The sequence below is a fragment of the Sinohyriopsis cumingii genome, unplaced genomic scaffold (assembly GCF_028554795.1).
Source record: "Sinohyriopsis cumingii isolate HCF-2022 unplaced genomic scaffold, ASM2855479v2 utg000233l, whole genome shotgun sequence".
Taxonomy (NCBI): domain Eukaryota; kingdom Metazoa; phylum Mollusca; class Bivalvia; order Unionida; family Unionidae; genus Sinohyriopsis; species Sinohyriopsis cumingii.
The window spans coordinates 972,861-986,468 of NW_028315880.1; the positions used below are offsets into that span (position 1 = coordinate 972,861).

The 13,608-nt window shown below is 34.0% G+C and overlaps 1 protein-coding gene across 3 annotated transcripts in view; it reads left to right on the forward strand.

The window, feature by feature from the left end:
• Positions 1-13,608, forward strand: part of LOC149774406 (mediator of RNA polymerase II transcription subunit 12-like protein) — a 93,386-nt gene that overhangs the window by 15,064 nt on the left and 64,714 nt on the right. For all 3 annotated transcript variants that reach the window (XM_089945337.1, XM_089945339.1, XM_089945338.1), the window contains exons 7-14: positions 312-422; positions 1,592-1,734; positions 4,404-4,674; positions 5,995-6,094; positions 6,703-6,839; positions 8,965-9,096; positions 9,374-9,500; positions 11,548-11,762. In XM_089945337.1, coding sequence (XP_089801463.1) covers positions 312-422; positions 1,592-1,734; positions 4,404-4,674; positions 5,995-6,094; positions 6,703-6,839; positions 8,965-9,096; positions 9,374-9,500; positions 11,548-11,762 — 1,236 coding nt within the window. The remainder of the gene's footprint in view (positions 1-311; positions 423-1,591; positions 1,735-4,403; positions 4,675-5,994; positions 6,095-6,702; positions 6,840-8,964; positions 9,097-9,373; positions 9,501-11,547; positions 11,763-13,608) is intronic.

Here is a 13,608-nt window from a genome sequence, read left to right on the forward strand (position 1 = left end):
TTTATGTTTTATATTCTTTATTCTTTTCTTTTTTTTAAATCAGTAATAGATACAAACTACTGTAGTGGAATGCAAATACTGTAAGAAAAGGCATTTTCTTAGGGTCTGAAATTGCTGAAAATCATTTACCCTTGGGCCCCCCTGCTTACATTACAGGGTATTTCTAGTCTTTCATTATTGTCCCTTTATTTGACAAAATAAAAGATGTAAATCGAAATATTCTTTGAATTATCATTATTGTGTAATATAGAAGTTGAGATAAATAAAACTTTACCAGTTGTAACACATTTATTTTTGTTTCCTGTTACAAGGAAGGACTGCTTGACAGACATGAATTCCTGTCCTGGTTTATTGAAACAATGGAAAAAATGAAGCAGACAGATGATACAGTTCTAAAATTACTCCTGTCTCAAGTGCTTCAGGTATGTATCACATATTAAAACTATAAGGACCTAAGAATTCATTACCTCAGGCATCACAAACTTTTGGTTTTGAGAGATTTTTTTGTCTTTTTTATTTTATCAACTTTAAATTTTGAAATTAAAGATTAAACAATTAATTTTAAATCTGTTTTCTTTACTTATCTGCCACATGCAACATATTTTTGAGCTTGTATAGGCCCTACATCTGGTGTGTATTTTTAAATTTATTTTTTCCCACTCCACAACAATGCATTAAGTGGCTCAGCACAGTAGGGCATGAAGTGTTAACCCTGTCCATCCATTCGTCTCTTGCACCATTGCTAAGTTTTGCTTTTAGCTCAGTTTCAAGTATTGTGGTTGGGAATCTGTATTCCCTGAACACATTTCTTGTTTTCTTTTGAAATTGAAGATTAAACAAGTAATTTTAAATCATTTTTCTTTACTTATCTGCCACATGCAACATATTTTTGAGCTTGTTTAAGGCCCTACATCTGATGTGTTTTTTTAAAATTTATTTTATCCCCCACCACAACAATGCATTAAGTGGCCCAGCACAGTAGGGCATAGTGTTAACCCTGTCCATCCATTCGTCTTTTGCACCATTGCTAAGTTTTGGTTTTAGCTCAGTTTCAGGTATTGTGGTTGGGAATCTGTATTCCCTGAACACATCTCTTGTTTTCTTTTGAAATTTTGATTCATCCACTGCATTGGTTGATCTTTGCAAAATAACTTGAATGAGAAGAGGTTTCTAGCTGTTGACATTTGCGGTATTGAATAGGGAAGTTGCAACTAGGTTTGTAACACTCATGCTCTGATGAGATTCAGATCCAAACACATGCAGGTTGGTTGCCTGTCTAGAGATGGGTGGGGATTTGTTTGCTTGGTTATCTGGTTTCCCTAACCAGCAGAATATGTTGCATCAAGATCTAAGCAATGTTACGGATTTTTGGGATTTGTTTTATTTTGGAAACACATTTTAGCTTTAAATATTTACCATTATGTACACCTGACTGAAAATTTTGGATATACATGCAACAAAAAAAAAAAGGTATGTCATGCATTTGTACATCCGTATGTATTATATCCTACTGAGCCATCATTAGTACTAGATCTTAAGTTGTTAGAATTTTTCACAAATCAGTTTACTATATATGTTCACATTATTTCAGTACATGGATGAAATAACAATGACAGCCCAGTTATCCAGACGTCTGGGTCATTTTTGTGGCAAGAAACTGTCTCAGCTTGTAAATGAGTCCGGCTGTAGCTCACCACGCACACAGTCACCCATGTTGAACAACACTGCAAATGGGTGAGTAAGCAGAAAGGAATCCGCGTTTCAGAATGTTGTCATGACAATACTGAGCCAATTTTAATTTTCTGCAAATACTTTATATTAAGTTTTTATATTTTCCTCTTAAAACCCAAAGAGATATAATGCATATAAAAGAATAGTGATATTAAAAAAGATGAAACGGACTTGCCTTGCTTCTTCATATACATTACCTGATCGTAAGATATTATGAGTACATCAACTACAGACCTTCCAACCCTTATAATCTGAGCAAAACTCAATGAAGTGACCGATAAATTACAGACTCCCAGAATAGTAGCAAATATTAAGAAAACTTAATCATTGCAGTACAATGTGGATACTAGGCTGTCTGTGTTTGAGCCAGATTCAGAGTTTCATATTAAATACAGAGAAGTTGGTAAGGGAACTAAACTAACTTCACGTGCTCTAAACTACCCATGTTTCATGCATCATGCCATTGTGATCAAGCTGTTGTGCTTATAATATGTTCCAGAATGGCATCCAACAAATGAAAACGAAAGGGGACAATAAGCCTTCTGAAATGTTTAAACAATCATCACAGAAGTAGGAAAAGTAATATTCACATTCTTGGGGGAAAATATATGAGAGGCAACAATTCCTGGCACCTTTAACTATGGCAGGCAAAGTCATTGAGATGCATGACAGATCCACTTAAATTGTCTGCAGGGCCACCACTGTGATTTGGTTTCATTCATGATAGCCCCTACTTTCATTTTCAAGTACTGTCTCTCATTCATGGGGAAATTAGTCCTCCATCATGAAACTTCTTCTTTGGAGTATTAATACCATCGCTATCATGCATTCCAAGTCAAGGCTCTGAAGTGGACAGAGCTTATCAGAAGAGGTGGGGGGGTCTTGCTTGTTCTTACCATTAGAAGAAGGAAGTAATATTTCCACTCAGATTATGTTATCCTGGATGCATTGGGCTATCTGTTCTGCCTGCAAGGAACTAAAGATGATTGAATTTCTTGCATGTATTAGCTCATGAGGTATGGGCAGGTATAATTGATATTACAGTAAAGGCTATGTGGTACAATATCTATTGCAGTCAATGTTATATATCAGCATAACTAGCAGTATTGGGAGGTGAGTGAAACTCATAATGTGTGTTTTGAGGTACCAAAGGGGAAGGATCAATGCCAGCATTCCCCCCAAAAAATATTGCACAATTGAGAATAAGTTTTTATCTACTTGTATAAGCCTATAGATAATGACTGGAACTTTGAACTTGATTTTACGAAAAAATAAAATATCTTTCTCAGTAGCAATTAATATACTTTAAAACTGAAAATAGTTTCTAGCCTTAGGGACCAACCATTTACTTTTATGAGGATTTTCTTTTGAACCAGGATATTTGCTTTCTTTTACCTCAAAATAATGTTGTTGTTTTTTGTTAAAAAAATGTAATGGATTTAATTACTAATGTTTTTCAACAGGTCAGAGCAAGAATATTTCTTTTAAGTCATTTGGGACCTTCAATTTTTCGTCATAAAAGCCCAGCTCTCAAAACTTAGGTAGTCTGTACTTTATTATTGTCAAATATCATCACCACACAAACATGTACACACAACTCACAGGCAATTAAATTTAAAACAAAACCAAATCCTCAAGAAGTTTTTGTTTGAAGGGGAGGCAGATCTCATTAGAGTTAACCTTCACACTGAACAGATAGTTGATGGTACTGTTTAAATTTATTCAGAATTTTAAATGATCTTTTTGCATCTACATTGCTGTGAAGGAGGGTCAGTCAATGGTCACGCAAGTTAGAATGTTTAAACATGTTAGTTTGATTTGGGATTTAGATCTGCATTTCAGCATGCTCTGAGGCTGGTTGGTAGACAGATATCGTACACTACAGAATGACTAGGCTGGTTGGTTGACATATCGTACACTACAGAATGACTAAGTTTATTATGGTGGTTGCAGTATGTCTAAAGAATTAAATCCTTCCCCTTGCTGCTTTGCTTCATAAAGTCAAACTCCCTCAACCAGGAATTGTATTTCTGCTAGGTTTCACTTGCTTCACCGATGGCTCATCCTTCACTGACTCTTTGATGCTTTGCCTTCAAAAATAAATCAGACTTTTGCACTATTCCAACTGTGGTAAAGTCCAGCTTCAAAGAACTGTTGCCACTAATCATGAACCGCCCAGCAGTCTTTAATAAAGCTGGCTAAAATATTATCATTCAAGGCAATGAAGAATAATAACCTTTTTCTTCAGTACTTAATTTCAAATGAGTTGTTCCACTTTGTGTACTTCACCCATGCAGATTAACATGACTGGTTCTTCCAAAAAAAGGATTCATAACACAGCATCACCCTGTATGCTATAGGTCAGATAAAAGTTTTTTAAAAACCTATTTACAGTTTAGTCACCTCAATGACAATAAGTTTTATAAAATAGCTCTGACATTTTCAACGAGCATTAGGCATGACTTTTTACTGTTTATACAGGTTAAGGTCACATATTGTGATGTTAAGAAATATCTGGGTTTTTTGTTGTTGTTGCTGTTTCTTCTTTTGTGGCTAAGGTGAATGGAAATTGTGTTTTTGAAACTCTGTAGAGGCTTTGTTGTCAATTGTTTTTCTTGCAACACATGTTATAGCAGTTATGCATTAGGCACAATTTTTATTTTCTCTTACAGTGCAATTAACAACAGTGGAAACAATCAGTTATTGCCACAGAATCCCTTAGCTGCGGTTTTTACAGAATACAACAATTGTCCACAGCATCGTGGGATAGTACTAAGCCTTAGTGCAATACTTCAGATCATCACGTTAATGTGTCCTTCTGCCCTTGTATGGAATAACCTTGGAGAGGGAAAGAGTTCCTCGCCTTATTGTGGCTCTCCCTTGGATCTTCTTCCATGTGCTCCATCCAGCCTTCCTATGCCACCGAATCCTCAGAATCAGCAGGTATGTTAGAATTCAGCCTCTTGTTGGGCCCCCTGTCTCCATACACATTTTTTTCTTTTCTTCCCTTTTTGTCTCTTTATTCTTGTGGTCCTTCCATCAATTTTTATTTATCTCAGTGTCTACCTTTTTTGTCTGTTTTGCTTTAGTCTGTTTTCTCATCTATTGTTTCATTCCTATTTTTCTCTTGTTGAATTATCCCACTGTGTACCCCTGTTTGATACCCCTTGTGGAATAATCTTATGGAGGGAGAAGTTTCTTGTCCTGTTGTGGCTTTCACATGGAAATGAATTTTGCCCAACATCAGTTGAATTAGTTCAGCTGCCTAGATTAGCAGGTACATAGGAATCTGTCAGTTCGTTATATTGCCCTGTCTGCAGCATGATGCCTCATTGCTAGAGATCACTATAAACTGCCACACTGCAGACATCATAGTTATATGACTGACAAATTGTTAAAGCTACATTAAAAATCCAAATCATAGACATATACACACTATCTGCGGTTGCCATTGGATATAATTATCATTATATATAATAAAGATCTTTGCCATAGGATATTAAAATAATGATGTAAGATCTGAATGCAAAACATGTATGTAACGAAAACTAGCACACGCTGGCCTTTGTGTTTTTTTTATAACTTGAGCACATATTTGTATTTTAAAGAAAAGTCTAAAGTGTAAAATTTATATATTGCAATTTGTCATTAATGGCTGTTCCAATTGAAACAACTTTCTATCTGCATAACTTGCTAAGTTTCTACTTGTCCCCATTTTATTGTCTTGTATAATCACCAGATATTGAGCTGCTAAATTTGAAATGACTGCTGAACAGTAATTTTAGAAATTTCAAAGCAGTTTTACCATTATAAATTTCACTTTGAAGTACATGTTAAAAATATAGGTGAATATGATCTTCACTATTTTCAGATTTTAGTCTATACTCCTTTGTAGATTTTACATTCCTTTTATTTACTACATTACCATTCTACCTTAGAGGCCCGCATGACAGAATGGTTTAAGGCATTTGAATTTACTGATCTCTCACACTTGTCTGCACAAGTTTGAGTCTTGGTTCAGCCAAAGTGGTTCTGTGAAAAAGCTTGTCAGTAGCTTCCTGTGATTGATGCTTCTTCCTGATTTCTTCCTCCAAAGTATACTGGCCGCCATGTATTGTCTATAATGTGCTGAAAAATGGCATTTCAACCCCACAAAACCAAATCATCCTTTACTTGGTCTAACATTTAATTGTTAGTCTTTTTTTCCATTTTTCTTATTTACGTAATAAAAAATTCCCTGGTATTCAAATTTATTTCATTCAGATTCGAGTACAGATACGAGTGTTGGAACATCAGATAATTCTCCGAAGTAAAGCTGCAGAGTTGAGATGGTCTTCAGACAAGTGTCAGCAATCCACAACAGGTAGAGTCATGCTGTCCTTATGTTTCAAGTTTTGTAATCAAAATGTCTAATCCTACATGATTGTCCTTATCTAGTAAAATGTATAAAAATGGTTTTAAAGTCTTTGAGTCTAGGTCAGCAGAATTATACTACGTTCATTTTTTCTTGAAATAACATTTTTTTTTTTTGCTTAGTTATGCTAACATACTAATCTAATTTGTTAATCTGCAGGAACAAAAAGGAGAGCTTTGTAATTATTTATTTAGTTTATGCATTGGACAATCACAATATGTGTTTATGTCATCCATCTGACATAAGTTATCTGAAGTTTATCAAAGGGCATTAACTCTTCCCAGCACTGCTCAGGCTTAGCATGTTGGCTGATGAAGAATGAGAAACAAATGTGTGTGTGTGTTATTACATCCGTGTGCTGCATTTATTTACACCCTCAAGGTCTTCTAGTAGGTTACACATTTTTTTTAGCACAATTATGCTAGATTTACAGCTGAAACATTTAACAATAATGATTTTAATAACATTTCAGTGTAATAATAATGATTTTGTTTGTATTATTATTATTATTATTATTAAATCTATAATAATATGCCAGATGTCATTTTTATTACCAGGTTTTACAATTAGTAAAGTTCTTGACGTGCTGGACACACTTGATCGGCATAATTTTAATAAGGTAGAAGTGAACAACTGCCTGGAGTCCCTTTACAACAAAATATTTTCCATTAATCAGAACAAGGAAGGAAATGAGGTAAATGCACTCGCTTTATTTTGAGCATTTTTCAGGTAAAATTTAGAATGAGTGTTTTTTAAATTTATATAATTTATGTTATTAGGCTTGTATATTTTTATTTTCATTGTGGCTTACATCATTTCTTTCTGATCACACGAATGTGGGACCCTAGCGTGACACAGAATTAGTTTAATGTGACCTGTAATTTTGTGTGCCTAAATGATGCTACTTATTCTGAATACTGTGAAATTGACATCAGATTTCCCCTATGGATGCATGCTTGCAAATTTTACATCAACAAACCAAAATTGGTTATAATGGTTGAGTTAATTTTCTCATAAAAGTCAATTCTGGTGAACTTCATAGCTTTATAACTATAAGCAAACATTGGCTCATCGCTTTGTTTACTATTACATCACTTATTTTCTTTTGTGTCATTTATGGTGTTCAGTACTGAGCTAACTAGACATTTTAGGTATGTAAAAAAGCATCGCTGATATGGGGGGAAAAATGGGTGCTACTGAGAAATTGGGAGAAATGGTAATTTTTTCCTGACTGTGAAAAGTCCTGAAATTTCACAAGTATTGATGAAAGTCAGAGAATACCCTGGAATTTTCAGCCACCACTTGATGCCTGAACCAATCACATAAATGAGTCATAACTAAACTGAAAGTGAATTAAATTTATTGAGTTCTACCCAGGATATTTGGAGGGTGCAGTATGGATCATTTGGGTGCTTGCAATAAACATATATGCTGAGTAAATCCAAATGCTGAGTGGATTAGATTCGTCCAGCAGACTTTTATTTTCAAAGTCAGCTGGATATCTGTATCTTTCCTTACGTGGAAGGTATGAAAACCACTCTAGCTTCACAAGAGGCAAACATCGTGGTGGCAGAGAGTAGCCGCTCACTGGATGGCCTAGCAAACTTTAAATGTTAATAGATCAAGTGATAAGTGCATGAAATGGATATGAAAATTACTTATTTTCTCAGAAATTGTGAGTATTAAAAACGTCATGTCTTTAATTTGCTGAAAGACAAGTTAAAGCTATGGCGTTAATGAAATGTGACCTGGTACTCAGAACTTGCATTGCTAGTCACATGAGTACACAAATCTAACAACCAACATTTTCAAATGTTGTAGAGAAAAAATTAAAATAATAAAAGAAAGTTGTATAGTGGTTGTAATAAAAATGCCAAAATGAAGGAACACAAAATTTTCCATATTTATATATTCCGAGAACAACATCTGGAGTATTGTTGCATCACGTGACTACCACGTTGACTTGTGCTCTACGCTTGATAAATCAGACTGGCCAGATTGCTGTTTTTTTTTTACAGAAAGTGTCTGACTTTTGTATAATATAATTTAATTTTTCTACAGCAACATTAAAATGGAGTTTGTTGTTGATATCACGTGACTAAAGGACATTGAAATGACTTTACATGCCAATTTATAGGAATATAATCAAACTTGTTTAGTGTGATACATTTTGTGGTTTGTGTACATGATCATCTTTTCTGGCTTAGATGTTTTTCAAGAGTCTTTGAAGATAACCATTTGTAGATTTAGAAAATGCACGTTCTATAATCTAAAATGTTCTTTAATTCCATTCAGTAATGGTCAAAAATGTGAACCTTGAAAAAAATTAATTTCATCCTGCAAAATCCCTGGAAATGACCTGGAAATTTATCTTTAGAAAAGTGTGGACACTGTGTTGGAAAAAGAATGCCTAACTACAGTGTAAACAAACTGACCTACCATAACTGGACATTAGGACTTATTGATGGGCAAGGTTAACACTACATACCTCTAACACATTCATGGTAGGGCATAATAATGACAAAATATAATTTAAAAATTTGGCTAATTTTTTTGTACATATTTTACAATCTTTAACAGAAAGTATTTCAGCGATACTTGTTAGACAAAAAATTCTTTTGACAACGTGTCCTGCAGCCTATCTTTTACTTGGAGTTGGTTATACTGTTATGACAGACATTTTCTTAGACTCGTAATCAAAACAAAGCTACATTTATTTATGCTTTTTTGTGAAATTTAAACAGTCTTGGAAGACAGTTGCTTGCTTGAATGATGAAATCAATTGATTCACTGAAAGGTTTGCCCATTTATATTTACAGCCATTGGTCAGTGATGAACCAATCCTAAACCTGCTGATAGACTGGGCGGTCAGCACTCAGAGACATGGTGCACATAGAGCCATTGTCGTAGCCAAGCTTCTGGAGAAACGCCAGCATGACTTGAGACAAGAGGTTTGTATGCTACATTGTATTTAAACCAGTCATAATGGACATTTTCAAGTGGAGAACACTGTTAATACTCATCTTGTTGAACATTGGACCTGGATTTTATTTACGTTCAGAGCTGAAATTTCATTTGAATATCCTGACATCATATCGATTTACAATTTTTTAATTTTTCTGTTTTAATGTTCATTGAATTATTAAAACAAAATTAGTAACTTTTGTTATAGGATAGAATTTAGTTTAATCATATGCAGTTACTGTTTTCTTATTCCTTTATTTACAGAAGTATATGGAGTCAGACATGATGGATGACAAAGAATCCCTGGGGTCTGATGCTATGGTACCGCCAACAGTCCCTACATTCCAGAACTTATTAATGCATTATCTAGACACCAAGGCACCTGTTCTAGGTAAGGATTCAAGAGGCATTGGGGAACAAAATAAGTTATGGGAATCTTTTGTACCAGAAATAAAACAATTACTCTGGCTAATGACCAACACTAATGGAGTTCTGTGAAATGTAATGCACATATAGCACAAAACAATGCAGTGGTCTGACCTATGAGAAATGTATACCTTATGATTTTATTACAGAGTTGAAAGCCATTAGCACAGTACTTCTTGCACAACCCAAAATGCTTTTACATTTCCAGCAATGTGGACCGCTCTGTTGGCTAGTGGTTAGAGCGTCTGCCTCAGATGCGGGAGGTCGTTGGTTCAATCCCCGGCTGAGTCATATCAAAGACTTAATGGTATTAAGACTTACAAAATTGGTACTAACAGCTGCCTTGCTTGGCGTTCAGCATTAAGAAGTCAGTGTTAGGACTGGTCGGGCTTATGTCAGGATAATGTGACGGGGTGGGACATCATGCTACATGTCGGTGGCATGATGCCCCAGTGCTAGACATCACTAAACTGCCACATTGCAGACATCATAGCAATATAACTGAAAAATTGTTAAAGCTACCTTAAAAATCCAAATCACATCACAAACACACATCCAGCAATGGTAACATTGTGGATTTTTCTTTGGTTTGACATTCAAGGGACATAATTCAAAGTGTTAATATGCAGATACAGTTATTATACTTTAATGTGGTTATCTCCCTTGATAGTTAATCAAATATTATAAACAAAATTGTTTCTAAAGGCATTCTCTGAATAATTCCTTTAAATTATATTAAGGAGTTATTTATAAATTCATTATTAAAATTTGAAAAATACAGAATCATGTTCTTTAGTATGCATTATAATTTGTAATATTTGAGAGGATTATTGTATGTTTTTATTCATAATAAAATTGGAACATGAAGACCTCTAATATTACTTCAAGCATTATATACAAAGTATTACGTATACGTGATTGTTAACTTCACACTGACTGCAATTTCAATATAATACTGTTTTATAAATAATTTGTTTGAGTAAATTTTACAACAGAAATAATTTTTTACTTTTAATATCCAGTGATCCCATCTATGCTAAAGTAACCTAGTTGTTCTCATTAATTGGGTACAAGATTCACATTTGACTCTAGACATGCTTTTATGCGGTTCTACAGAGCACTTGTTATCTTTAGGTAACTGATTGAATGCTTCCTCATGAGATTGTATTTTATGCAAGCCATAAACAGTGGCAGTATTATAAATGAGGATACTTTACAGAGAATACTTGTTTTTAAGTAACTGATAAAATGCTTTTCAAGGTATTGTGTTTTATGTCAGTTGTTTTAGTGGACAGGTTTTTAAATGAGGACATCTAATGCAAAACACTGGTATCTTTAAGTTACTGGCAATGCTTCCTCATGATATTATGTTTTATGCAAGTCATAATTGTCGAGAATTTTTAAATGAAGCCATCTTTTACACAACACTGTTTTATTTAAGTTGCTGACAATGCTTCCTCATGATGTTGTGTTTTATGGAAGTCATAATAGTGGATGAATTTTAAAATGAGAGTACACAAATATGTTTTGATGTGAAACTACATTTACAGGTACTTCCTGAGATATGTAAACTGAGACATATGGAAACTCACAGAACCACAATGAACCATAAATATGTATACAGACTGTTTTTCAATCTTAAAATTTAGTTCACACATAGTATAAAGTTCTGCTTTTCCTATCGTGTTACATATTTTCATAAGCTTAAGGATTATTATTATGTTTTGTTGAAGTTAAACATCACCTTGATTTCAAAGTCATAAGTAGCCTAGTTTAACTCAGCTTACATAAAAACAACATACATAGAGGTTCCATGAATGTAACACTTGATGAGCACCTGTATTATTGTCAGCCAAGCACAAAAAAGTGAAGTATATTGTGTAACTATGGCGGATCAAACTGCAACAAATTTAATGGGATTTATGGTGATACATACATTTTTTTTTGGTGGTGGTGGTCATGGAATATTGAGAGCTTTATATGAGTGACCATGATTTTGGAAATCATTTCAGATGAAAACTCGAATGACGAAAACAGGCAGGCCTTTGCAAATCTGGTACACCTTTTCTCGGAGTTGATCTGCCTGGACGTATTCTCTCATGATGCCTACATGTGTACATTGATCTCACGTGGAGAACTGACATCATCACCATCTGTTGCCACACTCTCGGCTGACAGCGTGGATCTGTCAAGCATTAAGAGTCAAGTTGAAAGTATCAAACATGAGGTAGGACAAGTATTCTCAGAACTATAAAAAAGCAATGTATTTACATATTTTATGCAAACAAAATGAAAAATAACATGCATTTATAATTTTTTTATGGGCTGAAATTATGCACAACATTTTAAGCAGATTTTCCATAGTTGTTAGCATATTCTTCATAGTGCAAGCACAATCCATGCTTTATGATGGTGCATTTGATCATTTCAGTCTGTGCAAGTCGTATATGTTCTATCAATATTTGCATTGGCAGTACATGTGTTTGCTTACTCTGAGTACCCTCACTCTAGTAGAGCCATATAATCAAATGAACCCTAAATTAGTCATGGTTATTGAACTGTTTTTACACATTCTCAGATGCATGATTAACACCTTGACAGTTAAGACTCAGTCTTGTTTTGCAAGTTTAAAGAATAACAGCAAAAAAAAAACCCAAACAATGCACTATGTTTTAATCTAAGGAGTAAAATACCCAGTCTATTAAATATTTATCAAGGACTGAGATTTTGTGGCATATTTGAAAATGTATAATCTTATATATTTTATGTGAACAAAAATATGTGGCAGTAAAATTCATGATAAATGGTTGGCAAATAGGCCATAATGATATTAGGCACTTCTGTGCACAGAGGTACCACAAATAATATTCTTTGGTTGATTACACCTCAAAATGTGCTGGAATGATGATAAATATCTAGTTGATAAAGATTCCAGACTGTTTCTTGTAAATTTGCCTTTGTAAGTATTGTTTTACTAGGTCCAATTATGTGGCACTGATCATCAGACTCTAAAGTACATAAATAACAGTATCATTTATGGCAAGTTAAATTTTACAAGTTTTATTTTAGTAGTTGCAGATCTAGGGTGGTTTTAATACATGGTAATAAAATTGAATTGTAATTATTTTAGTAATCTCATTTTGAGATCACTTAGTGATAAAAATCTCTAAAATGATTTAAGTATATTATATATAATATGTTGTCATTGGGTACAGCCAACTCAGTCAAAAGAACACTGGTTTAAGTCACTGGATTTGACTTGTGGTTTGAATACCCCTACTAGAATAGCATAGCTGCCAACTGTCCTGTTTTTTCCGTATTTGTCCCGTATTTTGGACCTGAATACAGGTGTACGTTTTTTTGGCAAAAAATATGTTTTTTATTTTAAAAAAATATTTAAAAGGTTCCTTGCAATTTTCAGTTTAGAACGGGCACTCGGTTCCATTCTGAAAGAAATGTATCGCATGTATATAGGAATACAGTTCTACAATATGATTGGTTCATTCGAAATTGAGGCTACAATGCCTGTCTTTATCGTCCATATTGGATTTCGCATAAACAGTTACCGCTGTCACTTAATCTCATTTTCGTGATATTTAACTTCTAATCATGTTTAATAGGAAAGCAGAATATTCAGAATTTTCACCATGAAAGACAAAAAAAAAAAAAAACAGAACTAGAAGGACAATTGTGCCGTCTTGTTTAGATTTGTGAAACCATCTAGTAAAGGAGAAAAATCTACGGTTTGCAAGTTGTTTAACAGGATTTCGCTATTGGGCGCCTATGAAATAAAGAGTACAAAAAAGCTAATAAAGCTTGCTGCTTCATCATACACAACTCAGCCTGAACTTACGACGTATATAAATACCAGAGAGAACCTTGATGTAATTTGATTGAAATTTGGTTTATTAAATTTCTTTTGGAAATTAACCTTCCTCTTTCAGTTACTAGTGTTGCTGGTGATTTATTTTGCACACGTTTTCCAGACAGTAAAATCGCAAAGGATTGATTACTCATATGCTAGAACAAAAACAGTTAAAGAAGAAAATCACACAGAATTGAAATCATCAATG